Source organism: Cydia strobilella, chromosome Z (assembly GCF_947568885.1).
Source record: "Cydia strobilella chromosome Z, ilCydStro3.1, whole genome shotgun sequence".
Lineage (NCBI taxonomy): Eukaryota > Metazoa > Arthropoda > Insecta > Lepidoptera > Tortricidae > Cydia > Cydia strobilella.
The window spans coordinates 48,555,061-48,580,888 of record NC_086068.1 but is presented as its reverse complement, the minus strand read 5'-3'; the positions used below and the strand labels follow the sequence as shown (position 1 = coordinate 48,580,888).

Sequence of the window (25,828 nt, the reverse complement as noted above, 5' to 3'; positions counted from 1 at the left end):
TCAAAATCAAAATTCATGTTGCTAGGCACACGGAAGCAAATTGATAAAGTTGCAGCACTTGATCCTGTAGTTTCTATAAAAGGCGCTCCTCTAGAAAGAGTCGTTGAGACTCGAAACCTGGGTCTTGTGATGGATGAATGTCTAAGGTTCGAAAAACATATTTCTGAAACTATGCGTAACTGCTTCTATCGGCTTAAAGTGCTGTACGGGATTCGCGAGTGTTTGTCTGTTGATATGCGCATCAAATTATGTGATACCCTTATTCTGTCGAAATTAAATTATGTTTGGCGAGTGTTTACTAGCTAAGACAAAAAAGGTACTGCAGCGAGTACAAAACGCATGTGCACGGTTTTGTTTCCCTGTCCCACGACGAGCACATGTTTCGCCGTTTTTAAACCAGCACGATCTCCTAAATATGAATTCACGTAGACATCTACACTTTTCCACATTGTTGTTTGGAGTCATAAAAAATAAAGAACCCTCGTACCTACATGACAAGCTTAACTTCTCGCAGCGCGCCATAAGACACGCATCACGACTCACTTTTCCTCCACACCGCACGGTTGCCTTCCGTGGCAGCTTTCGTTTCGCTGCCACCAAGTGTTGGAATGATTTGCCACCACCAGTACGTAATTCGAAAACCGTGTCCACCTTTAAAATTCACCTCCGTAAATTCATACTGGCTAAGCAAAAATGCAACACTTAGGCAACCGTGCACACTCAGTCACTCACACACAAATCGCATAGACACTTACATACATACATACACACAAACATTCATAAGACTTAGGTATAGGCTAATTTTAATTAAGTAATTTGATTGTTATTTGTATTTAAGCTTTCCCTTATTTATTTTTTACATTGTGTTTACTAGTCCATCTACTGGGCCTTACTGAAAATCAGCGTCGCAGAGTGTGCCATGTTGGCTCACACCGTGACACCAAGCTGAGTAAGGACCATTTAGCGCAACCTCATTCTGTTTAATTATTTCTAGTTTTAGTCTTGTTATGTTGTGCTAATAAATGCTTTTTCTTTCTTTCTTTCTTTCTATATTAGGTACATGCATTAATCCTCATATCAGGCGGCTCTTTGATTCCAAGGATTGCATAATTTTTATACTTTTTAATGATTTTTAGAATATGAAAATTATAAAAAGTATAAAAGTTATGCAATCCTTGTATTCCACGCATTTCATTTCATTTCAACGAGCCGCCTGCTACAGATTTCTTGAAATTGCCGCGTTTTTTCAGGTTCAACTTTCATTATATGATTATTTTTTTACACGGCACATAAACTTATGCATAATTTATCGATATAAAAAGTCGACACAGTCACATCCCTAGCAAATTATGAAACTTATGACACCGTACGTAAATGAGAAATAACAAGCATATATGCATCTCTTTTCGGCACATTATCTAATTCGTAAGGAAGTAAAGTACGGGTATACATATTTGCGAAGCATTTTTGCCCGACTTCTATGCTTTAGTCATTATTCTGAGTTCTGAGGTATATACAAGGAAGTCAATAGGCCTTGCCATAGTTGCCATAGAGATTCTTTTATTACCAACCTGACGCGGTAAAACGATGACGTGTCTAGAGAACGGAAACGGATAGAAGAGTGAATGATTAATAAAAAAAATGGCGAACGACCAGACCAAGCGTCGCGTCCATCCATTCACTCCTTCTCTACAGCGGCGCGTTCGGCAAGCCGATTAATTTTGTCAAAAAAAATTATTTGTGGAGTTCTGCACCTTTTTTACACTAGTTAATACCAAATAATAGTTAGAATATTATACCAATACATATTTTATAACATTTCTCGTGAAATCTAACCATGGATGGACCTGGGCGTGGATTTCGTGGCGGCGGACGTGGTGGTCCGCCAGGAGGCCCTAATCAACGCGGCCGGGGTGGCTTCGACATGCGTGGACGGTAAATATATATCTGTACTAAAATACGTTTAATTGTAAACGTAGATTATACATACAATTTTTGTGACACAATTGAATACTTATAATTTTACCAGGTTAGGTCATTCAACTTTATTCGGCTATTTACTGATTTACATTAATTGTTAGTGGAATTTGTAAGTCTTATTTTTACCAATTAGTACATACTTATATTAATAAAGAGTATAATTTTCTGTAGTGGTGGCGGAATGAGAGGTCGCGGCGGGCCTATGGGCGGTCCGCCTCGGGGCGGTCCGGCTATGCGCGGAGGACCGCGTGGTTTCCGCGGCGGCCCGATGCGCGGCGGCGGCGGTGATAGAGGAGGCCGCAATTTCTCTTCTGGACCCCAGGGGCCAGGCCCTCATCCTGTGCCTACTATTGAGACCAGAGGGGCTCCTCCACAAAGTATGTATTTTTATCCTGTCGTTAATCGTAGGGATAGTGACTAGTTCTATGTGTTGTTGTTAGGTTAGCAGTAACTAGTTCTTTATGTGATGAATATGATACTGTTTTCATTCAATTATTCATATATTTGTGTACCTGAGAGTGACAGCATTGCACCAAGCAATTAAACATTTTAATGGGTTGACTTGCACTTTTTGAAGTTACTGATATTTATATGTTCTCTATGTAGGAGGAGGATTTAACAGAGGTGGGCCCGGTGGCATGAGAGGAAGAGGTGGCAGAGGCCGTGGTGATTTTGGCCCGCGCAATGATCGTGGCGGTGGCAGAGGTGGAATGGGCATGAGAGGTAAATGTTATGGGTGAATCCACCCTCTCCTGTCCCTTGTTGCCATGGTTACGGTCTCATGGGTCACTCATAAAACTGGTTTTATGGTATTTAAAATAACCAAATTAATAAGGAAGCCAAGGGGCCCGTTTCTCAAAAGCTTGTAACTTGTAATCAAACATTTATTCAGCAAATAGGCCACAGGGGCACTTTTAAATGTCAATTTTTACAAGCAATACAAAACCAAAATTTACAAAAAACAATTACAAATATGGAATCAATAAAATATTAGATACTTTGTCAGAGATGTATCCAGTCTAAATGTTGAATTACACAAAAAAAATAAAACTAATAAAAAATATACAAACAACAGACAATTACTAAAATTGTTTAGAGATGTAAAAGTCTCTATGTGTCAGAGATAAAATATGTATAATAAATTTAAAAAAAAAACGATCATCAAATTATTTTTAGAGGTGTAAAGGGTCTCCAAGTCACTTTTTGACAGCTTTTGTTAGAAAGGGACTTCCACTTGTATTACATGTTACAAGTTTTTGAGAAACGGGCCCAAGGTGGTCTATGTGTTAATTTTAAGCAGCCAGAAAAACATTATTTGCAACTCACATAGTCAATTCAGTATAAGCAAAGGTTTTGATTAAATTAATAACATCTAATCTTCAAACCGGAAACTACATCTGAGCAGATTATAAATCATATGAAGGAGATATGCCATGTTGCCAATTTCAAAGCTGATAAACTAAAGCTACGCCATGAAAACTATGCGTCATTTATTAATTTAGTTCCGGAAAGTCTCTTTGAGCGGTTTATGTCTGCTGATGCTTGGCTGGCAGGGACGGCTGGATGGTTATTGAGAGGGATTGTTTAAAAATATGCGAGTCACTGACCTAATTATTGAAATGATTTAATGTATCTTTGACATGATTTTTATGTACTTAGTCCATACATTTATTATTATTGTTTTTTATTTTATTATTATTGTTTTTTATTTTTTTATTATTATTATTTATAATCAAACCTAGATATAAGAAATGTAATGACTTAGGCTAGTCCTGTAACGTTGCATTTTGTTTTAAATAAATAAATTGAATTGAAATTGAAATCTATTACATATTAATAGTATTTTATACAATCGTGGTATAATAGAGAGTTCAGTCGAGTACCGTGTTTAAGCAACGAAGCTTGCTGAGTTGCTTAAGTTAAGGTACGAGATTGAAAAGCTTGATTATGTCACTATTGTATACAATACTTTTTCTACGAGACAAAAAAAATAATACTTTCAACTAGTAGAATCATATACTTAGGTAAACAAACCAAAAGTATACAGCTAAGATACGCGAGCTGCCGCAGCCCGCGATACCTTCTTACTCGTACGCGCCCCGGCCGCCGCGGGCCCGGCGCCCCCGGCGGGTTGGTCAACGACACCTCCTCGTAACTCATGAGGCCCTGGTACCTGCTCTCCGCTGAATTCAATTTTAAGACAGTTTTTTTCTCGATTTGGCCACCGTAGCCTATGGAGACTAACAAGCAACGCTAAGCGGTTTTCGTAGGATATGGAAGTTGCTATATGAAGGGTGTCACATGCGCGTTTATGACTTATGAAGCAATTGTTGGCCAACCAATCACAAAGCAGATGCGACGCAGCAGGGTGTTTAAGTAGGCTAATTTGCATTGAATCGAGTCTCCTTAAACAAGAAATATGTTACTGAAATGTATGAAGTTCTATTTTCAAAATTTTTATAATTGACTAAACCGTATCGATAAAATTCTTATGCTTAAGTCGGAAGTGCCATAGACTATTCAACGTTGAAAAGAGTAAGGTTGTAGTGTTGCATATGAAGTCGTAATACACAGATTATACTTGACGAGTAGAAAAAAAGGTGTCATGCTCCATGATAATCATTTGTCGTCTGCTGAAAAATTATTTCGTCTATCATGTTACTCCATTCAAGGGAAGAGGCCTACATCCAAGATTGGATTACCAAAAGACCACCATGATAATGATGACGCTGATGGTCATGTTACTAGGTAGTGTATATTCCGTAACCTTACATAGGTTCTGCTACATTGTCAATTAACAAGATTGATCGTCTCCAAAGCCCATAGTAAATATTTTTCAAACTCAAACTCATTTTTGTTACTGTGTTTCCTCGCTTGTATAACATAACACTACAATAACTAAGTCGTAATAACCAGACTATAATGACATTTTGATTTGTTTACCTGTCAGCTATGATGTTAATTTGGAAATGTTTCGTAGCGAAATAGTTTAATTTACCGAAGTGTTCTTTTCCAGCAATTATTTATATTATTAACAATGTTCCGGTCCTAACTATGTATAGTTTTGGGCATTTTTATCACTTATTATTCAACACTTAAGCATTATTCAAGTAAACCGCCACAATGACACTGACAACAGTGACAACCTATCATTAAAATTATTGCCAGTGTAAGAAATTAGTTCCAATGAAATTCCGCAACATGGCGCATGATCATATATTTCTGGTCAGGCTTTAAATAAATGTAAACAATCTGTTTTTAGCTTTTCGGGTACTTGAAATATTTATTAGTTAACCAACCAAATAGAAAACTGCCCGGATCTATTCCTTCGTCGTTCAGGCTTTAACCTATTTCATTTAATCATGTAATGTTTTCATCTACCCTCAAATGGCTAAATATTCGATTTCGTTTTAGGTTCTTTACTAGGGCGAAGTAATAGCAAATATTACAAAACTAAATTACTATTGATTAATCAAAACATTTCGTTTTATTCTTATTAACAAAATAACACGAGTATAGCAGCTTCGTTGTTACGTTGAGTAAGTAATATATCGTAGTAAAAATTCTGTAAGTTTTGGCACATTGAGTTAAATTAATTGACTTGAAGAATTTTTTTGCCCAATAAAATACCTAATTGTGGTTTGTTTACATTTTTTTAAATACCTAAAGATACAGACTATAAGATTAGCATTTAGTTTTATGGTCAATGTTAAATATTATGGTGTTAATGAATAAAGGAGGACGTGGCGGTAGAGGACATGGCCCAGGAGGTGCAGGACCTCACGGACCCGGCGCAGCTCCTGGAGGCCCACCCATGCAGCAGCGATCTGCCCCAGCACCACATCAGGCTCCTGGAGGCCCACCACAAGGCCAACCGCAGGGAGGTGCACCTTTCAAAAGGGGCGCAGGCCCACCACATGGAGGCCCGGGAGGACCCCCAAAACGTGGAAGGTTAGAACCAGAAAAATTAATTAATTTAACATTGCAAGGTAGGGGCACGCAAAGTACCTATGGGTAATTACTAGCCACAGCGAAGTGCTACTCTTATACATATTTCTTCCTTGCGCTAATTTCTACTACCTGAAGGTTGTCTGGAAGAGATCGCTTTTAAGCGATAAGACTGCCTGTTGCTGCTTAGTTTTTTATGTTAATTTGCTGTATTTAATCATGTTTCATTGTGCACAATAAAGAATATTATTATTATTTGTATCTCCTTCTGGATTTCACGGGCCTATAAATCCCGGTCTTTTGATAGGCTTGCGTGGGGATATAGATCCAACACGTAGAGGCCCCTTGGAGAGCTTTAATGTCATGTAGAATGCCTGCTGGAACCCGTTTACAGGTGCAACAATAGACACCCATGAACCGGTCGCAGCAGGCATTGGGACTATTGTAGAAAAAGTGAACAGTATACCGGTTTATGGATTGAAGTTTGGCTGGTCAAAAGATTGGGCTATTGCTGAGAGGTCCGGACACCTGCCATAACAATGTCTGTACACGTTATCGAGGCAGGCGGTGACTCGCCGCTGACTAGATGAGCCCCTGAAACTGCCGTCGTAAAGACGTCCAGGAGCAAGTGGCAAGTGAGCGGCTCAGGGGTGTCGAGAGGTGTGCGTTTTAAATATTGTCTATGGTCTCTGGTGACTTAGGCCCCATTCGCACGAGCATTCGCTAATCAGCGAAATCGACTCCACACTCGCGTTCGCGGCTTCGCGCCGCGTAGTATGGAGCGGGCTATACAGATTAGTATACTTAATATCAGTTCATGTGTAATATGCGCGGATATTTTTGGTCCGATAACCATTCAGCCACTAGAAAAAATTTAAAAAATATAATTCAGCTGTTTAGCCTGTTCATGAACACAGACGCCATGTTTACATTAAAATTAAAAAAAACAAAAACCGGCCAAGTGCGAGTTGGACTCGCGCACCGAGGGTTCCGTACTTTTTAGTATTTGTTGTTATAGCGGCAACAGCAAAATTTCAACTGTCTAGCTATCACGGTTCATGAGATACAGCCCGGTGACAGACAGACGGACAGCGGAGTCTTAATAATAGGGTCCCGTTTTTACCCTTTGGGTACGGAACCCTAAGCACAAGTGTTATAATATCTAGGATTATGAGCCAAAAATCGGTGGAATAATAACGTCGTTTTGAGCAAGTGTGTTGAAAATATAAAATTATACATTAGCCCTATGAAATTTTAGGCATGAGAGCCAAATGGCAAGACTATTTGGCTATTACGGTTCATGAGATACAGCCTGGTGAAAGACGGACAGCGGAGTCTCAGTAATAGGGTCCCGTTTTTACCCTTTGAGTACGGAACCCTAAAAATTACTTCCCGGCCTAGGCCTTCAATTTCGTATGAAATTCCTTTACAGTTCTCTCGAGTTGCTCCGCCCGAAACGTGATACTTTGAAGCCTGTTTTGACGCACATAAGGACGATATTTCATTGCATGTTTGAGAAAAATGATTATGATATCATATTCTACTAATAGTGATGTTGTGTATTTCTAGATTCGATGGGCCACGTGGAGGCGGTGGCCGCCCCGCTCCTCAAGGTGGTTATCAACAAGCACCCTCATCTCATAATGCTCCACCTTCCAATGGATATGGACCACCATCGTACGTATCTATTTACCTAAAGTATATCAAGGAAATTATTCTCAGTTGTAATTATTGATATGATGATCCAGAAATTCTTGATAGGAATGTGCCGTCTGATACATACATGACGCTTCTTTTATAACTGACGCATGATTGTCACTGTTGATATAATTAATATTTCACAACATTTAGTAACCAGGTTGCCATGTTTACAGGCATACAGGGTACCAACCTTACGAACAGCCTCCTGCAGATCCTTACGCTCAACAGTCTTACAGTGCACCCAGGTAAATACGTTATTAGTTAATGGTAGAAAACAAAGAACTTTCATTAGTTACTGCTGATGCAGGTATATTTACTTACAGGGAGGATCTCCACCTTTATAAATCTTTAAAATATTTTTCATCAGTCATCACACTTGGTCTAAATAGATCTTATTTCATACAGGTGTACTGAAAGACAAAGGCCTATATTGTTACCGCTGGAGTTATGGATTGTGAAAAGAGTCTGTACCTTCGATGCGTAACCTGTCAAAAAATGACAATATGGCGGACGAATGTTTGAAATGCCACCGTATTTTTTATAATTATTTTGCTTAAAATTTAGTTTTTTCATCGTGAGTGTGATGAAAAACATTGTGTGTAACCTCGGGGGTAAGAACATTGCAATATTTCATTCCCTCCCATTCAATCCCTCATTGCACAATGTACTACATAACCGTTTTTTTTTTCTGTCATTAACTGTTAAAATGATGATCCAGAATTCTTGATAGGAATGTGCCGTCTTATACATAAATGCAGATAACCACTGTACTGAAATTGTTTTGTGTTATATTTTTATAATTGTGTTATATGACTTCTATTCTCTTAAATGTTTTTATTGTTTCCTAGTTCATATCAGACCAACAGCTACTCTTCACCAGCAGCAGCGCAGCCCAATTCGGGCTATAGTTCAGGCAGTTATGGAACAAACTATGGGTATACCACAGGACAAGGAGGCTATGATGAAGGCTATGGGTAAGTCTCTACACGTTTTTTTTAACTCGTTAATTTCGGGGTATGGCTAAGTACATTTAGGGCCACTTGCACCATCCCACTAATCCGGGTTAACTGGTTAAACCTGGAGCAGGCATGGTTCACTTCGCGATTTCGTCGCGTCGCTACAAGTAGGCGCCCCACACCAATTTTGGTGTCTAGCAGTAGTAGTTGCCGCGCACCGCTACGGAACGGACGCCTGCTCGCGCTTGCGCTTATATCTCTCGTAACCCTTCTGTACCTAGTACTATTATTTATTCTGTCCAGGCACAGTTACTATGGTCACCAGTACAATTTGACACTGTGTTAACGGTTAAACCGGTTATAAATTATAATGTCTGGTTTCACTTCTAATTATTTGCTTGCACACTACATTCATCTGCTGTTTGTCAATGATGCATTGCATGTTGCGACAAAGAAAGTCCTTATCGACACATCCATTTTATTCTTTAGATAGAAAGTATTGTAGTAGTACAGGCGCAGTTTATAATGAATATTGTTGTCCAGGGGCGGTAATGCTGGAGGCGCAGGCGACGCGGGCTATGGCGCTGCCGAGCCCGCTTATGGCGGAGGCCCCGCGCCCTCGTACGACTCGTACTCCCAACCCTCTTACAATTCTTACCAGCCACAGCCGCATTATGACAGCAACTATGGTAAGTACTAAATTGCTCGCTTCCGAAATTGTTACTGTAAGCGGAAATACAAATATACGATCAGATAAGCAGTATTATGATATATAGTTTATACTTTTCGACTTTACTATTGGCTTTCAAACCAAATGGTGAAAGAACATTAATTTATAAGTTTTCTGTTCTCAAATTAACTATATTAAAGAAAACTTAGTTGGCCAGTAGAAAAGCTATTTTTACTGTGTTGATAATAGAAATAAAACATAGGAGATTTAAATTATTATTTATTTACATTTGTATAAACAGGTAGTGGTCTTATGTATGCTTCTATTAAAGATAAGAATCAGCCATTCTGAACAAGTAATAATACGCACTAGTAGGCAATCTAATGCAGTAACAATAATAAGCTCTTGTGTTATATGAAACATAGGGTCGTGAAAAAGACAAATTATTGATCTAACTAAAAATACATTTATTGTTAGATAGTTGTACACAAATAGCGAGAGAGACTTACAATTGATTGACCATAATTAATGTGTATTCTAGTATGACAATTTTAATTAGGCGAACCTGTCACTAACTGTGCAGTAGCACATTTTTTCGAATCAATTATTGACATATACATGAACCTTGTTTATCTGTATTATAATTACCTATAGGTTCAAAATTAAATGTTATTTCAAAAAATTGCCTAAATCTTGCAGAAGGACTGTTAGTTAAAAGTATTGTTTCCATATAACGTTATATATAATATATCTGACAGAAGAAATGTTTTATTCGTGTCTAAAGCTTCTATTTAATTGTTTGCATTACAGGAAGTTGGTGAACTCTTTGAGGTCAATAAGCATAATACTTTTAAAAAGTAGCTGTATCATTTTTAACTTAGCGGAGATACATTTTATACATATTTTAAGGTAAAAAACTAATTTAAGGATAGTATAATTTAATGCAAACAATTGATACCGGTCTTGAAATAAGCACCCTTGAAACTAAATTATTGAATCTTGTGGAGATGCAAAGAGAAACAATATTGTGATGTGTGATGTTTATTTTCTTTTTGTGAACATGGTAAGTAGGTGTCATTGTTTTAGAAATTAAGAAACTGAGTCGAAATAAATTGAAATTTTGAACCATATATTGTGTATACTTTATTTAATAATTTATAACTAGACAGAAATAGTCTCGTTTTAAACACGATAATTATGGTTTGACAGGTTCCAGCAGCACTCAGCAGTGTTAGGAACCTCTGCATGTCATGTCCAATGTATGGAGACTCAGTACAAACAATGTAGTGAAGAAAGTGTCAAGCGTAATGATAACAAGAAATCGCAAGAGAAGGCTAACGCCAAAATAATATTGGTCATGTTAGTTAAAAAAATATGATATAATATATATAACTATAATAATACAATTGGATTACCATATTTATTTACCATTAACCTCTTAAGGCCACTCAGTTATCTAATCTTATGAACCTTTCATAAATCAAATAAAGTAGCATTTCTTTTGCTTCATTGCTTTCTCAAACATGATATTCATTCCAATTTACTAATTAACAAGGTTCACATAGGAAAAATTTGTATAGTGGGCCTTACGAGGTCAAGTTCACTGCCAGACAACAAAATTAAACATTACATACTCAGAAATGAAATTGCGAGTCCAAAAAACATGCCATGCCTGCTAAGCGGGTTGGCTAGGCCACATAAGTATGACGATCACATACTAGACGCCGCGCCGAGCGCCTACTAGGCGGGCGCGGGCGCCAGGACCGCCAATTTTCATGATCAAACACTTTTATTTTGATAGAACGTTCTTAGTCTCTCCCATAGACATAGTATAGTAGTTATAGACATGAAACCGAGTGACCAGGGGTAAGAGAAAGACATATTCATGTATTGACAGGTTAATGTATGGCAGCATAATCCTTTTTCTCTTTCACTTATAAATTTCGGTATTTCGCCATCGCCTCCTACCTATGCTGCCATAACCCGACCATGAAAAAAAGCCCGGTCGGTGATAAGGACAAAGCATGGCACTATTTTCTCTTTCCTCTTATAGGAATCGCAATAAGAGTATCTTTCTCTATCAAAGAGTGTCAGGCCCTTGGTCTCTCCATTACTTGACGCATTTACAAAGCAGTTTTAATGTATAGTTGGTCAAACCAAATTGTCAGTGAATAAGAACAAAAAAAAACTATACTCATCCTTTTCTTTTGGGTGCTAGTACTAATGTAAGACAAGGATAGTATGATTCTCTCTGTCTGTTTGTAATGAGACAGTCCTTTGACAAACTATAGGTAAGCATTATAATGTTATTTTGGGTCATAGAGGTACAATAATATAGAAATGAAATGGGGGAGGGGCCAAATGACCGAACGAGATGCACTTATGGAACTTTCAGTAGGAGTAGCAGAGAAAGCGCTCTTAAATATTGTTTGTCCTTATCAGTCTCAATTTTTTTTATTCCCCACCGTAAATTTAGTATGGTAATATGGTTTATGGTGGGCATAGACATAGTATATACAAGTAGTTATAGACATGAAACCGAGCGACCAGGGGTAAGAGAAAGACATATCCATGTATTGACAGTTTCATGTATGGCAGCATAATCCTTTTTCTCTTTCACTTATAAATTTCGGTATTTCGCCATCGCCTCCTTCCTATGATGCCATAAGAGGCCGGTGTCGATTTTGGAGCAAAAATGTAAAATTGATAGATTTAGTCGTTGAAATTATACACGTTTTGTTACGTAATATCTAAATAACAAGTATTGGTTTCTATTAGCACGTCTTCTCACCTTGCCTTTGAATAATGAGGTCGCGAGCGTGCGTCACCGGTAATATATGAAGAGAAAGGGCAGTTTTTAAAAATTCATCAAAAAATATATTATTGTTGTGTAATATATAGATTGTTTAAGTTTCAAAATTACGTTGAAATGAAGTCGATTTTCACAGAAATTGTCACTTGTTTTGAAGTAATTTCTGGAGAAAATTGAATTCGTTTAACTCATTTCCTCGAACTCTAAGTCATATAACAAAAATGTGATCTGATACAGGTCAAGTACAGAATATGTGTAATACAAATTTACCATTTTTAGCAGTCCAAACTTTACGAAATTTACAAATAAGAGCGACAAAATCAGTGCTATTCGCGCGTTTACCTAAACATCCATCAGAAAAAAAAAACATTACTAATTTAGTGAGTCTGTTTTCAAAAAATTGATCTGATAAAAGGCAAGATAAGAAAACGTGCTAATAGAAACCAGTACTTGTTATTTCAATTCAACAAAAGGTGTACAATTTCACCGACTAAATCTATCAATTTTACATTTTTGCGACTAAAATCGACTCCGGCCTCTAAGAACCCGACCATGAAAACATGCCCGATCGATGATAACGACAAAGCATGGCACTATTTTCTCTTTCCTCTTATATGAATCGCAATAAGACTATCTTCCTCTATCAAAGAGTGTCAGGCCCTTGATGGTGGGATTGGTGGGTAACAAATCACCCGACCAAATTACGTAGGTTGTTTTCAGTTGTATAGTATGTTGTCAGGAATGTTAAAACGTGTTTTTAATTTGGTCGCATTGCGTATCTCCTGTCCCTCACGGGCGCACGCGTATAGCTCAACTATAGTATCCTACCATCTGTGTTTTGGGTGCTGGTACTAGCGTAAGTCAAAGACAGTATGATTCTCTCTGTCTATGTTCGAAATCAGACAATCCTGGGCCAAACTATAACTTAAACATTAGATCATTTTTGAAATACTTCTCAGATTTTACGATTTCCAGTCATCGATGGTAATGGACGTTGGTGATTTGATTTCTGAAATTAAATGCACGTTACTATAAAAGAACTATTATAGTCAGGTAATTGAGGTAATAACACTAATAACTAAAAAGAATACCATGAATGTATTTCTATCAACATTTATTTCTTGAGCCCGTTCCAGACTACGCGGCGCGAAGCCGCGAACTCTAGCGTGGAGTCGACTTCGTTGATTAGCTGCTTCGCGCACGAGTGTGGAGGGGCTTTGTAGAGCCTTCATTTTTTGCAATATTTTAATATAAGAATATAACACGAAGGGGTTATTTTTGAAATCGGGCGATTGCAAGTGGCTATGAATGGTTTTGAAAATACCATGTCATTTACGACATATCAAACATATTGATGCATATCTAAATAATATGATTAAAACAGCCAAGTGAGAGTCGGACTCGCGCACGAAGTGTTCCGTACCATTATGAAAAAACGGCAAAAAAAATTACGTTTGTTGTATGGGAGCCCCACTAAAATATTTATTTTATTCTGTTTTTAGTATTTGTTGTTATAGCGGCAACAGAAATACATCATCTGTGAAAGTTTCAAATGTCTAGCTGGCACGTAGCTATCACGGTTCATGAGATACAGCCTGGTGACAGACAGACGGACAGTGGAGTCTTAGTAATAGGGTCCCGTTTTTACCCTTTGGGTACGGAACCCTAAAAAACTTCTTTGCGGGTGTCAACTCTGCTAGCCGTGGTGATGTGCGCCCGCTAGGTGGGCTCTTTGGCGTAGCCTGTTCTTCATGTACCTATTCCAACAACCCGCCTAGTGGGTTGTCTGTCATCTGAGCAAAAGTTACGAGCGCCCACTAGGCGGTTTCCTGGCAGTGAATGTGTTAAGAATAATAACGACATATGAAAAGATTTGTCACATATTGGTCGTGCACATAGTGGTTGGCAAGTTAAAACTAAGGTACATAAGTAATTACTAATAATTATAGTATCTATTGGAGAACCCCTGGAGCTTTTTCGAAAACAATAATTTATGATACGCTATTGAACTTGTCTGTCGACCTAGAGGTACTATTGGCAGAATAAAAGTTGTTTTAATGTTTTATAAGTCAGATTAAGATGTTAGCAAGGGAAAACTAAGGTACATAAGTAATTACTAATTATTAAAGTATCTATTGAATAACCCCTTGGAGCTTTTCCGAAAACAATAATTTATGATACGCTATTGAACTTGTCTGTCGACCTAGGGGTACTATTGGCAGAATAAAAGTTGTTTTAATGTTTTATAAGTCAGATTAAGATGTTAGCAAGGGAAAACTAAGGTACATAAGTAATTACTAATTATTAAAGTATCTATTAAATAACCCCTTGGAGCTTCTTCGAAAACAATAATTTATGATACGCTATTGAACTTGTCTGTCGACCTAGGGTACTATTGGCAGAATAAAAGTTATTTTATAAGTCAGATTAAGATGTTAGCGAGGGAAAACTAAGGTACATAAGTAATTACTAATAATTAAAGTATTTATTGAAGAACCCTTTGGAGCTTTTTCGAAAACAATAATTTATTGCACTTGTCTGTCGACCTAGGGGTACTATTGGCAGAATAAAAGTTATTTTATAAGACTATAATGGTATACAGGCTGTTTCATCCTAATTGGGAGTGGGGGCCTGGTCCGGCGTCAAGTTAGGAGATATACATTTGTTCTTATGAAACACGAGGTCGATTAAGAATATGACGAATTTGTAAATGGCTATGCTCCATTACAATCGGCGTCTGTTCCATGTGTTCCAGATTTTTCTTATCTTTAAAAACGGCTTCGTTGTTCCTAAGAACAAATGTAGGTATTGCGTATATTTACTGAACTTGCTGATTTCAACTTCCTATTACTTCTTACATGTCATGTTGATACACCCTGGAATGTTTAGGACTGGCTTAATTTAATTAAATGACCGTAACATGCCTGCGAACTAAATAAAGCAGGGAGAGCTAAAACCTGTCACCTAAATAATCACTACGACAATGTCTCCTAACTATTATCTACGTGCACTTACAATTTTACTATGAATATTCATATCCTACTAATGTTACAATTCATAAAAAAATATCGTGTTGAACATGTGTTGAACTGTTTTGTTTAGTAAGGCCAGATTATAGTTCTGGTGACTCAAAACAGACTATGTTAGACTATGCAACACTGTGGTGCAAATAAATTATCAGACTAGCCAAAGCATAGGTACTAAAAGGTCGAGTTCTTATTTTGAATTAGTTGGAATAAATTGACAAATCAATTTCTTGTATTGTGGAATTTATAATAACCCTTAAAGTATTATATACTTGGCAATGCAGTTACACTGAATTAACTTATGTAAGGCTAAATTATTCTAGGGCATTTTCATATTACTATTACTGTTGAGCTTTAATTACAAAAAAAATATAGGTACCTATTAATTTTTAGTTTTGTAACAGTGTTGTTAAAGTACAAAATGGAGATGGCCCCTAGCTCAGGGGTTCCCAAACTATGCGCCGCGGCGCCCTGGGGCCTTTCTATTTATTTTATACCTATACATATATTTCAAATATCCTGGCTAGGTTAGGGCGCCGTGATTAAATTTGAAACTTGCAAGTGCGCCGCGGACTGGAAAAGTTTGGGAACCCCTGTGGCCTAGCTCAAAAAAACAATCTTAGGGCTGTTACAGACGGACTGCAATCTGTATGGGAACTGCACGCCAACTGCACCGTCCGCGTGCAGTTCCCATACAAGTTGCAGTCCGGTCGCAGTCCAAATGTACCGGTCCTTAGCACTTAACCAATCAGTGATTGCCACATATTACCGCCGCAATAGTGGTGGTATAGGTAACAATAACAATAGAGGAGAAACATGCTGGAAATACGCTTATAAGCCTATGACGAGACGATACACTTTCGCTACCTGAAGATCACTAAGATCAGGTTTAGATTAATTGATTTCCGTCTGTTTATTTCACGGCGAGTGGACAGTAAATACGCTTACATATTTCAATCTATAGATAATCTTGACGGTAATTGCAAACAAGAGGGATTGTTGAACTACTTTTCCCAATTTAGCCTTGTGAACCTTTCTACATAACACCAATGTAGCTGATCAAGCCCAATTCATAGTAGGGATAAACTACAAACCATAGAAAGATGTTGAACATTTCCTCTTGACAGACTAATACTAGACTTCTATCGAATCTATCCTAATTTAAGAATTGTATTTCATCGTCCTCAGTAGCCAATGAACTATAAAAAAGTGAGGTAATATTTTAATGCTAAATATTCTATCATCATTCATAAATGTTTTATTTCATTCTTATACATTTATCTGCATTATTATGCAATTGTGGAATAATTAACCTAAAGAGTATTGGCGATGGTAAGATGTCGATAGGGGGCTTATCATTTGAGCAGAGAAGAACAAGAAATGGCCACTAACAATCTGTTCACGGAATGTTTCTCAGGTAAAATAACCCAAGGAATATATAACTAAGCAGTGTTAATAATATTTGAGTACCTAAGTATTAATAAAACAAAAAGAACGGTAAGTACTTTAAGAACAATGTGACGAAAAAAGCATTACAAAACTGCAGAGGAAAAGGGGTGGATATTGACTGGTAAAGATTAACTGTCATTATGTTCATAACATTACGAGCAGTTCTTATCTTAACTAGCGCGTTTAAGTAATTTCAATACAATGTACAATCACGATGTCCACCACAAGTTCTCTTTTACAGAAATTTAATAGGTTCTTCTTTGTACTTAATTGGTAAAAGATTTTTTCATATAGGCGCACCAAGGTTTTTCATGATGTATATATGAAAGGACAAGGCACATTCATAACCTCTGCAAACATTTTGAAGAATTAAATAACCACACTATTGAAATACCGATTGACAAACAGGTAACCATTTCGAGTTTTTTAGGTTAAGATAATGGATTTAGTTCATAAGTTAATTTCAAATGCATGTCATTTGAACTAGGAAGAAACTAAGAGTATTTATTTGTTTAAATAAGTCGCTCACACAAACGTTGATGCATATTAATACCATACAATGTACTGATTAAATCAGTCAATTATTAATAGGTTTTACTCCAAAACTTGAGAGTGAACTGGTGATACCTACATACCGTTCAACATTACACTGAATTAATATATTTTGGAAACGAAAGGTACTCATTAAGTTTTATGAGACAATGCTCCTTTAAGCACTTGGTTTGTAAGTTAGTCTAATTAGGAGTATTTATGAGCAAGTGACATTGCCTTGAGATAAGTTAACTGAACCAGAATTATGGTCCTAGGCAATATCTATGTACATATGTACTTGAACTATACTATAACGAAAAACCAGAATGACTGATCCGCAAGAAAAAAAAACAGTAAAAATTAATAAAATTAGGCGATGTCATCTCTACCATTTCCCAGATTTCGAACTAAATATCGAGACATGATCTAACATGGCCATTCGATTGTGGAAAACGGTAACTGTAGTAATATCCTTACGCCGTCAAGCTTTATAGCAGTCGTATAATATGTATACTGGTATACTGTACATTAGTATAAAATAAACTCCAGAATTACTGTTAGGGGTAATTAATCAGTAAACACGGTGCGTTTTCATATAGGTGAAGTGTACTCAAGGGTGGATCGAATTTTAGTTTTTTTGGATTTCAACATTCTAATAGTAATAAAAACTTGCCTTAGTGGATTACGATTAAGAGTCCCCTCCCCGGCAAGGACGGTTCTCCATACAAACGTAGTTAAGCTCTAATTTTAAAACGACTCGCTAGATTACTCTGAAACTTTGTACATATAATAAGATAAGGTTTACGGTTGTGTGCAATAAAATAGCAGTCAATAGGAAAATGAAAATGAGGGAAAAACTATAACTTTAGATCAATTATATTGTATCCTTTTTTATTATTCTTCTGCATTACTTAACATTGTTTCAAAATTAACTGTAACCTTTACTTAAACAATATTGGAAGTTTATACAGAAAAATATCATGAAAATCGGCTTTTTTACTACCTCACGGAAATTCTTATAAAAACGTAATAACCTACGAAAAAAATACAATTGTGTACTATAATAGTAATTTAGTATCTTGTCTATTATTTCCAATCAAAGCTTTACATATAAACTCATTAAACTATAGGTAAATTACAATAATAGTACACAATTGTATTTTTTTCGTAGGTTGTTACGTTTTTATAAGAATACCGCGAGGTAGAAAAAGACGATTTTCATGATATTTTTTTTAATACGTCCAATAGGTTAGTTTATTTATTTCGCAATACAATATTCGTTGTTAATGTAAGAGAATACAATTAAGCAATTACTTGTCCTATAGCGATCGTCGGATACAAAGAAAATAATTCAATTACAATTTATAAGTATAAATTGAGTTAGGAGTAGTCAATATACAATGGTATATAGATCTATCACAATATCTTAGTCATGTCAAATTATTCAAATAACAAATCATACAATGTCAAAATTAATAAGTAATAAGAATATTACTTAAGTAAAGGTTACAGTTAATTTTGAAACAATGTCAAGTAATGCAGAAGAATTATAAAAAAAGATCCAATATAATTGATCTAAAGTTATAGTTTTCCCCTAATTTTCATTTTTTTTTTCATTTTCCTATTCACTGCTATGTTTATATAGCTTATGTAGCTAATTAGTTTATGTAGCTTCAGATACCATAGTAAAAAAATTACAGCGAATTTAAGTTTTTCATACAAAACTTGTTTTTGCTCTATTTTGTTTGTATACTTCATGTCATGTCATTGTATATACAAAGTTTTGTTACAATCCAACACGTAGTTTTAAAATGAGAACGAAACTCCGTTTGTATAGGAAGGTGAAATTCGCCCGAGCTTGCCGGGGACTCTTAAGATTTATTGGTCACTATAGCAATCGCAATAAGTTTTTTGCCTTCACAAGGTCATTGAAGTTCCCTAAAAACATATTTTAGAGCTAATTTTGGGAAACTTTACGTTTACTCATTATTATTCACAACGACGGGACTTAATCGACTAAAATAAGTTTTAACCACAACTGCAATCGATCTTATAAACGCCAGGTGACTGGAACGGGATAACGTCCTTCGGTGACCTCAGGTTTCCTGCAATTTTGGATAAAGGGGTGTATTGTATTGTATTGCCAACCTTATCCGTTACTCCTTTCACATAAGGTAAAAATGCCGGTTGCATGGAGACATCAGAGCGCTTCACTCTTGCTTCAGAGGGTAAATTTAAAACTTATTTTACGCGATTAAGTCCCGTCGTTGTGAATAATAATTACATACTTATTTTAAAAATAAAATAAAAATACGTCCCTTTTAAACTATAGTTGGTCAAACCAGGTAGTTTTCCGGTTAACTAATGGAGGCAGCAATTAACTGGTACATTTTTAGGGAGACATACCTATAGGTATTCCTAAATGTACCGCTATTATTGAGTAGACTACTCCCAGCTATTTAAGCTAATTAATAATATTTGGTTCTTACTTACTGTAGAAAAAATATAAGCCTACAGTCAGCTTGGTAACAATTGTCGAGTAACAAGTAGGTTAGTATGTAAAAAATAGAGGATCGGACTATTATAAAAAAATATTTCTAGCTTAAAAAGAAACCTTTAGAAATAGGTACACAGAGTAATACAATTAGAGGCCACAAACACGAGCGCTTTTCCACGCGCGTTAAAAAAGCGCTTGATTCCGCCCGCACGCAAAATTATTTTTAACGGCCAACGCTTAAAGTCGAAAATACAACAACGCTTGATACAAAGCGCCACCGCCATCGTGTGAATAAATACACATGTATCCATTTGTGTCATTGAAACGCTTTTTTCGTCATTAAAAAAGCGCTCGTGCTTATGAGGCCTTAGGACCTACTTACTTATTTTTCAAGTATAGTAGGGTGACTATGGTTATTGGCCACTCTTAACAATAAGACTTCTATTACCTTGTTTCTTTCTGCCTTAGTATGGAGTGGCCAATAACTATAGCAGTCATTCTAAGCACCCCTATAATAGACGTGCATAGACATAGTATAGTAGTTATAGACATGAAACCGAGCGACCAGGGGTAAGAGAAAGACATATTCATGTATTGACAGGTTAATGTATGGCAGCATAATCCTTTTTCTCTTTCACTCTTATAAATTTCGGTATTTCGCCATCGCCTCCTACCTATGCTGCCATAACCCGACCATGAAAAAAACCCGGTCGGTGATAAGGACAAAGCATGGCACTATTTTCTCTTTCCTCTTATAGGAATCGCAATAACACTATCTTTCTCTATCAAAGAGTGTCAGGCCCTTGTAGACGTGGCACCAATAACGAGACGTAATCCACAAATCCTGTAAAATAATTGTGTTTTTAAACAAATAAACACTGGTAACATTTTTCCGTACACAAGTCATAGAGCTGCTTGAAGTTTGACGTTTCTTTAATTTCTGTTATGTTGAAACTGCCAGTATCCAGTATCTTTCATTAAGCACATCGAAAACATGAAAGACGAATAGGACTTTCAACTTTTAACGCGCAAAGCGGTAGAAATTTTACAGGTATAAAATATCAAAAATACTTCAAATATTCTCTATCTCATGATTGGTGCCTTTGCAGTATTGATACTACTATAAGTACTATAACTCTATAACCGACATGTCATACGTTACTCATTCAAACAAACTTCATACTGGCGAATGGTTTTGGCATCTCGAGAAAGAAACTAATTTAACAAGCTAGTCCGGTCCCCTATACGCACATACTAGGGGCAGTTGAACCAACGAACGCGGACTGATCAACGTCACTCAGCAACCTCAGCAGTGAACTATGAAACTACATACAATTTTTTTTTGCGAATGCTGACAGACTGTTTGGTGCAATTGACCCTTAGACTCCGACCTCGCTAAGTCAGCACTGACTAGGCAGTTACCATGCATACATATCCCATTCTTGACGTAGCACTTGGCATGAATACTTAGCGTGGTCCGACTATGAATCTTTTGTTTATCAAACCTTAACTCATTTACTTGCCTGTAAAAAAATAACGTGATTATTTCTTGCAGGTATACGATGATGACAAAGTATGGTAATACTTAATAAAGGGGGACTTGTCCTGCATTTGTTGACATACCGTTCTTTGATGATTACCTTGTCACGCAGGAAGACGAGTGTCCGGAGGTAAATATGCATTAATTTTGTCCTGTAGTTTGTTTACTCATTTCAGAATAGCGCTGGTGGCACATATTGAATCTTATACCATAATCTAGTAATATCTAGTTAAATAAATAAATAGAGGGTATATTAGATGAACATTTAGAAATTGTGTAATGTAACTACAGGGAGCGATGAGCGTAGCGTGGTTATGACACTCGTGGCAACTTAAAATAATGGCTTGACATGGCGATATGCGGGACTTTCCCTAGAGGCCTTCCCATTTGTGCTCGCCGGAGAATAGAACACTTCCCATCTGTAATCGCGTACAGAGATCCCAGATCTTCCCAGGGACAGAAATGGTTTTATTACTGCCTCTCCCCAGCTCTATCACCACTATATTCTAAATCTTGCCCTTATTATATTACACCTTTACCTTTGCGTTACTTTTTACCGCAGTCTGGTAACCGTTCCAAAAGGTATTCGTTGTGCTATTGTGTTACGCGCGCCGAGTACATGCTACATACAACGTTAGGAGGAAAGGGGACGTCCGCTTCTCCATACAAACGTAGTCCACATTTTCCTCTCTGGACATTGACAATATGGAAAATATTTTTACATAATCTCATGTACACTACTGCTCAAAAGTATTTAGGCACCCGCAATTTTCACCATACAATTGTATACAAAAATTATTTTCAAAATCATACTGTTCGATCACAGGCAAATGACTCTCTTACAAGTTGGATTGAATTTTTATTAAGGTAAATATATTGAGGCTCAAATTGTTGCCAGACATCCTTTAAACTTTAGAGTTTACTTTATGCAACGATTTAAAAAACCCTTACTAGTACGTAGTTCATACAAAATAAAACGATTTTTAATACAGTTGCTCAAAAAGTGCTACTTTTCGTGGCTGTTTAGCGTGCGGAAAGTTGGTTTTCGCGAACTAGTGCTTTTTACTTTTCCAATTTTTTTTTTAATTTATACTTGTTCCAATTCATGACTACTTATTAATGAGTGTTTATATTAGTTTCCTTTAAACGTCGTAATCAACATAAAAACCTACTGTTAATGTAAGAATACGAAAATTATGCATATTTCATATTTTATTACTTACCTCTTCATCATTATAAGTATTATAACACGATTATTGAAAAACCGTTCTAAATAAGTTGTCTGAATGGAACGGAACGCCTGTCAAAGAAGAGGCGTATTTTCTTACTGCAAGAATGTTTTAAGTTTCCAAAGGCAACATTCGATATTGTTTTTATAAATATACGATACACAAATAATCGTAAATAATGATATGTAGGTAATAATAGTACAATGTTTTAATATTTACAATTGTTTCTGTCTAGAACATGCATTTGAAAAAAAAAAAACTCATTGAAGTGGGTTCAATAATAATAACAAAATCTATTCTAGTCGAATAAAAGCTAGAAAAACACCTCTTCATAATGTCAATGATGTCACAGAATTAATAATATAAAAAGTTTCAAATTCCATTCCTTAATACTTATTGTTGCTTTTCTTATTTTTTCGCAACTGTATTAAAAAACGTCGTTCGATACACGTGCGGATATGTCATTATTCACTCGTCCCGAGTCTTGCCACTCGCCTACGGCTCGTGAGGTATTGACATACTTTCCGCACTAGCATCGAAATGTACTTTTGTACTGGAATAGTATTTTTTCTACTCGTCGAGTATAATCTGTGTATTACAATTTCATATGCAACACTACAACCTTACTCTTTTCAACGTTGGATAGTCTATGGCACTTCCGACTCAGACATAAGAATGGGGTTGGCAACTGTCAAAGGTTTGCAGAGATGGCGCCATCATAGCTTGCCCCTTTTTCTATGAGATTTGGCTTAAAGGGCTGTCATCCAGGGCAGGGGTCGGCAACAGGCGGCCCGCGAACCTCTCACTCGCACAATGCATAGTAAAACATTGTATGATACACGTGAGTAAAGATGATTTCCGCACTTGTTGCTTAAATAGCTATTGTTGGCCAACCAATCACAAAGCAGATGCGACGCAGCAGCGTGTTTAAGTAGGCTAGTCTGCATTGAATCGAGTCTCCTTAAACAAGAAATATTTTATCGAAATGTATAAAGTTCTATTTTCAAAAATTTTATAATTGACTAAACCGTATCGATAAAATTCTTATGTTTTAAGCGGTGCTGAATTTATTTATGGTATCAACATTGACACCATTCTACTTAGGAATGTTTTTTTTTTAACTCCTCTACGCTACGAGATATAAAAGAAAAACCGAAAAATGGTACCTTAAAACCCCCCTCCCCCCCAGCACCAGGGTTACGGCCGGGGACTTTTGATATGTTCACCTCCTAAATATTCCAAACAAAGCTACGAAGTCAAAAATTGTGTTCCAAGCATTTCCCTCTATACCTTTTTGTGGGCATTCATTTCCTGGCCTAATAGACTATCCAACGTTGAAACGAGTAAGGTATTGCATATGAAGTCGTAATACACAGATTATACTCGACGAGTAGAAAAAACGATTTATGGATTTTTTTACGCTTGCCATTTGGTAAATAGGCAATATACAATATAATATTCTGCACATCATTTTGAAGCTCGATATGTCTGTTAACTTAAAAAAGTAAACTGCACAAAAAACTGATACCCGACTGCGACTTAGCGGTATAATACTGAAAGACGATTTTGTATACAATTGTATGGAAAAAATTACGATAATAGTTATGAGCGGTAGGTGTATATTAACCATAGCTATAAGCCCCTACGTTTGACTTTTTTTGATTATTGTAAAAATTAGGATCCAAAAACAGATTGCATACAAATTTATAAATGGTCCCAACTCTTATAATAATTAAAAATTCGTAAAATTGCGTCAAAATATTTTCAATAATGTTAATATCGAGAGGAGAAAATAAGGACTATGTTTGTATGAAAAGGCGATTTCGCGCGGGTCCTTAATTTTCGTCTTAATTGCAAGAAGACTAGGCGTTTATACGAGTGTTTGCAAACAGAGAACAGTTATCATCAAATAGAGATACCCGACGGCCAAAGTGGCTCAATATATCGTATGTACACATCCTTATTTTAGGCCAGGATTACACTTGTAAGTTTTACTTACGTAAGTAGGGACACAGCTATACTACAGAATGAGATATAAATATCGTTCTCATTCTAGCAAATAGCTTTGTTCCTACGTAAGTAAAACTTACAAGTGTAATCCTGGCCTTAATGCTAGCAAAGGTGTGTTACTTTGGCCGTCACTATTTGATTTTGACTGTACAATGTAACCTGCTGAATAGGCGTATTTGTCCACCTGAATGCGGCCTCTAAAACTAGAGATGCACCGGATATTCGGTTACTATCCGGTATCCGGCCTATCCTGCCCTTATTCTGATATGCGGCCGAATACCGGATGTTGAAGTACTATCCGGCCGAATACCGGATAGTAACTGATTGATTTCGCAGTAAACAAATTGGATTTAAGAAACAGTCATGATCATAGTCGTAAACGTTTATTATTTTAAAACAATTTTAACATTCCACTCACTTCCACGCGCACTCATTTCGAATGAGTCCGCGCGAACGTTCACTATGAAACAGGTCAAAACCGAAACAATACGCACCTAAAAACTGAAAACCAGGTATAGTTCCGCCGGCCGGATACCGAATATTCGGCCGATGGTGAGGCCGAACATCCGGTATCCGGCCAAATGACTATCCGTTGCATCTCTATCTAAAACCCTCCAAGGCCTTCCATCGTCATCAACCATGTTTCGTAGAAAAATTTTTTTTTTGCAGATACTACCTGCGTGCGTCAAATCGGGGAGCTTCGAATATAGCCGCATGTTTGCTTGATACAAATGATAAACATCCATGTCAAGTTAAATTGTTAATATATATATACGTATCGATACTATTGATTGCCGACTTTTATTTACCTGTTCGACGCCGTGTCAAACACAAAAGTTGTGTATTCGGACGCCACGTCACCGAAGTGTCAAAACTGAATTTGAACTTTATGCGCATGCACGTAGGTCTATGTTGCTCTGTAGTCTGTGTCGGATTAGTCAGTCTGGCGTTGGACCTGCGGTGCCGATATATCCGTCATTGACGTCCAAAAGGTTTATCAAGTAACATAACCTAGATAAGAATTTTTTTTTGGCATTAAGGGGATTCGAAAAATCCTCTTCCTAGCGTTTGTCCCGGTTTATTGCCACGGCTCATGGGAGCCTGGGGTCCGCTTGGCAACTAATCCCAAGAACTGGCGTAGGCACTAGTTTTTACGAAAGCGCCTGCCATCTGACCTTCCAACCCAGAGGGGAAACTAGGCCTGTCCGGTTGTCTCACGATGTTTGCCTTCACCGAAAAGTGACTGATAAATATCAAATGATACATCGTACACAAGTTCCGAAACTTCGGGGATTCGAAAAAGCGTCAATTTTTTTGGGTTATTGCTACTCAGAATCACAAGGACTATCGATTTAAAAAAGAAAAAAAAATGTTAGTTCTGTGACGCGTTTTCGCAGTCACAAAACTAACACCCAAAATTTGTAAGGGACTTTTTTACTTTGTTTTAATAGTCCTCGTTATTCTAAGTCGAAATAACCC

At 36.8% G+C, this 25,828-nt stretch overlaps 1 protein-coding gene across 3 annotated transcripts; it reads left to right on the top strand.

The window, feature by feature from the left end:
• Positions 1-1,681: 1,681 nt before the first annotated feature.
• On the top strand, positions 1,682-25,138 carry LOC134754640 (collagen alpha-1(III) chain-like). Of its 3 annotated transcripts, XR_010128953.1 has the most exons (10): positions 1,682-1,935; positions 2,152-2,357; positions 2,587-2,703; positions 5,718-5,931; positions 7,498-7,605; positions 7,803-7,874; positions 8,478-8,603; positions 9,129-9,274; positions 21,126-21,240; positions 25,019-25,138. XR_010128953.1 is itself a non-coding variant. In XM_063690980.1 (9 exons), exons 1-9 carry the CDS (start codon positions 1,838-1,840, stop codon positions 10,074-10,076), a joined length of 1,098 nt encoding a protein of 365 aa, XP_063547050.1. In that variant the 5' UTR covers positions 1,682-1,837; the 3' UTR covers positions 10,077-10,385. The 3 variants fall into 3 exon arrangements, 2 of the variants coding, with proteins under 2 accessions (XP_063547050.1, XP_063547051.1); XM_063690980.1 differs by lacking the exons at positions 21,126-21,240; positions 25,019-25,138 and adding an exon at positions 10,066-10,385; XM_063690981.1 differs by lacking the exons at positions 21,126-21,240; positions 25,019-25,138 and having other exon boundaries at positions 9,129-10,027.
• Positions 25,139-25,828: the final 690 nt, after the last annotated feature.

Coding starts and splice junctions, on each gene's coding strand:
- LOC134754640 (XM_063690980.1), top strand. CDS start 1,838: ATGGATGGACCTGGGCGTGGATTTCGTGGCGGCGGACGTGGTGGTCCG. Junction 1,936..2,151: donor GGCTTCGACATGCGTGGACG/GTAAATATATAT, acceptor AATTTTCTGTAG/TGGTGGCGGAATGAGAGGTC. Junction 7,875..8,477: donor CAGTCTTACAGTGCACCCAG/GTAAATACGTTA, acceptor ATTGTTTCCTAG/TTCATATCAGACCAACAGCT.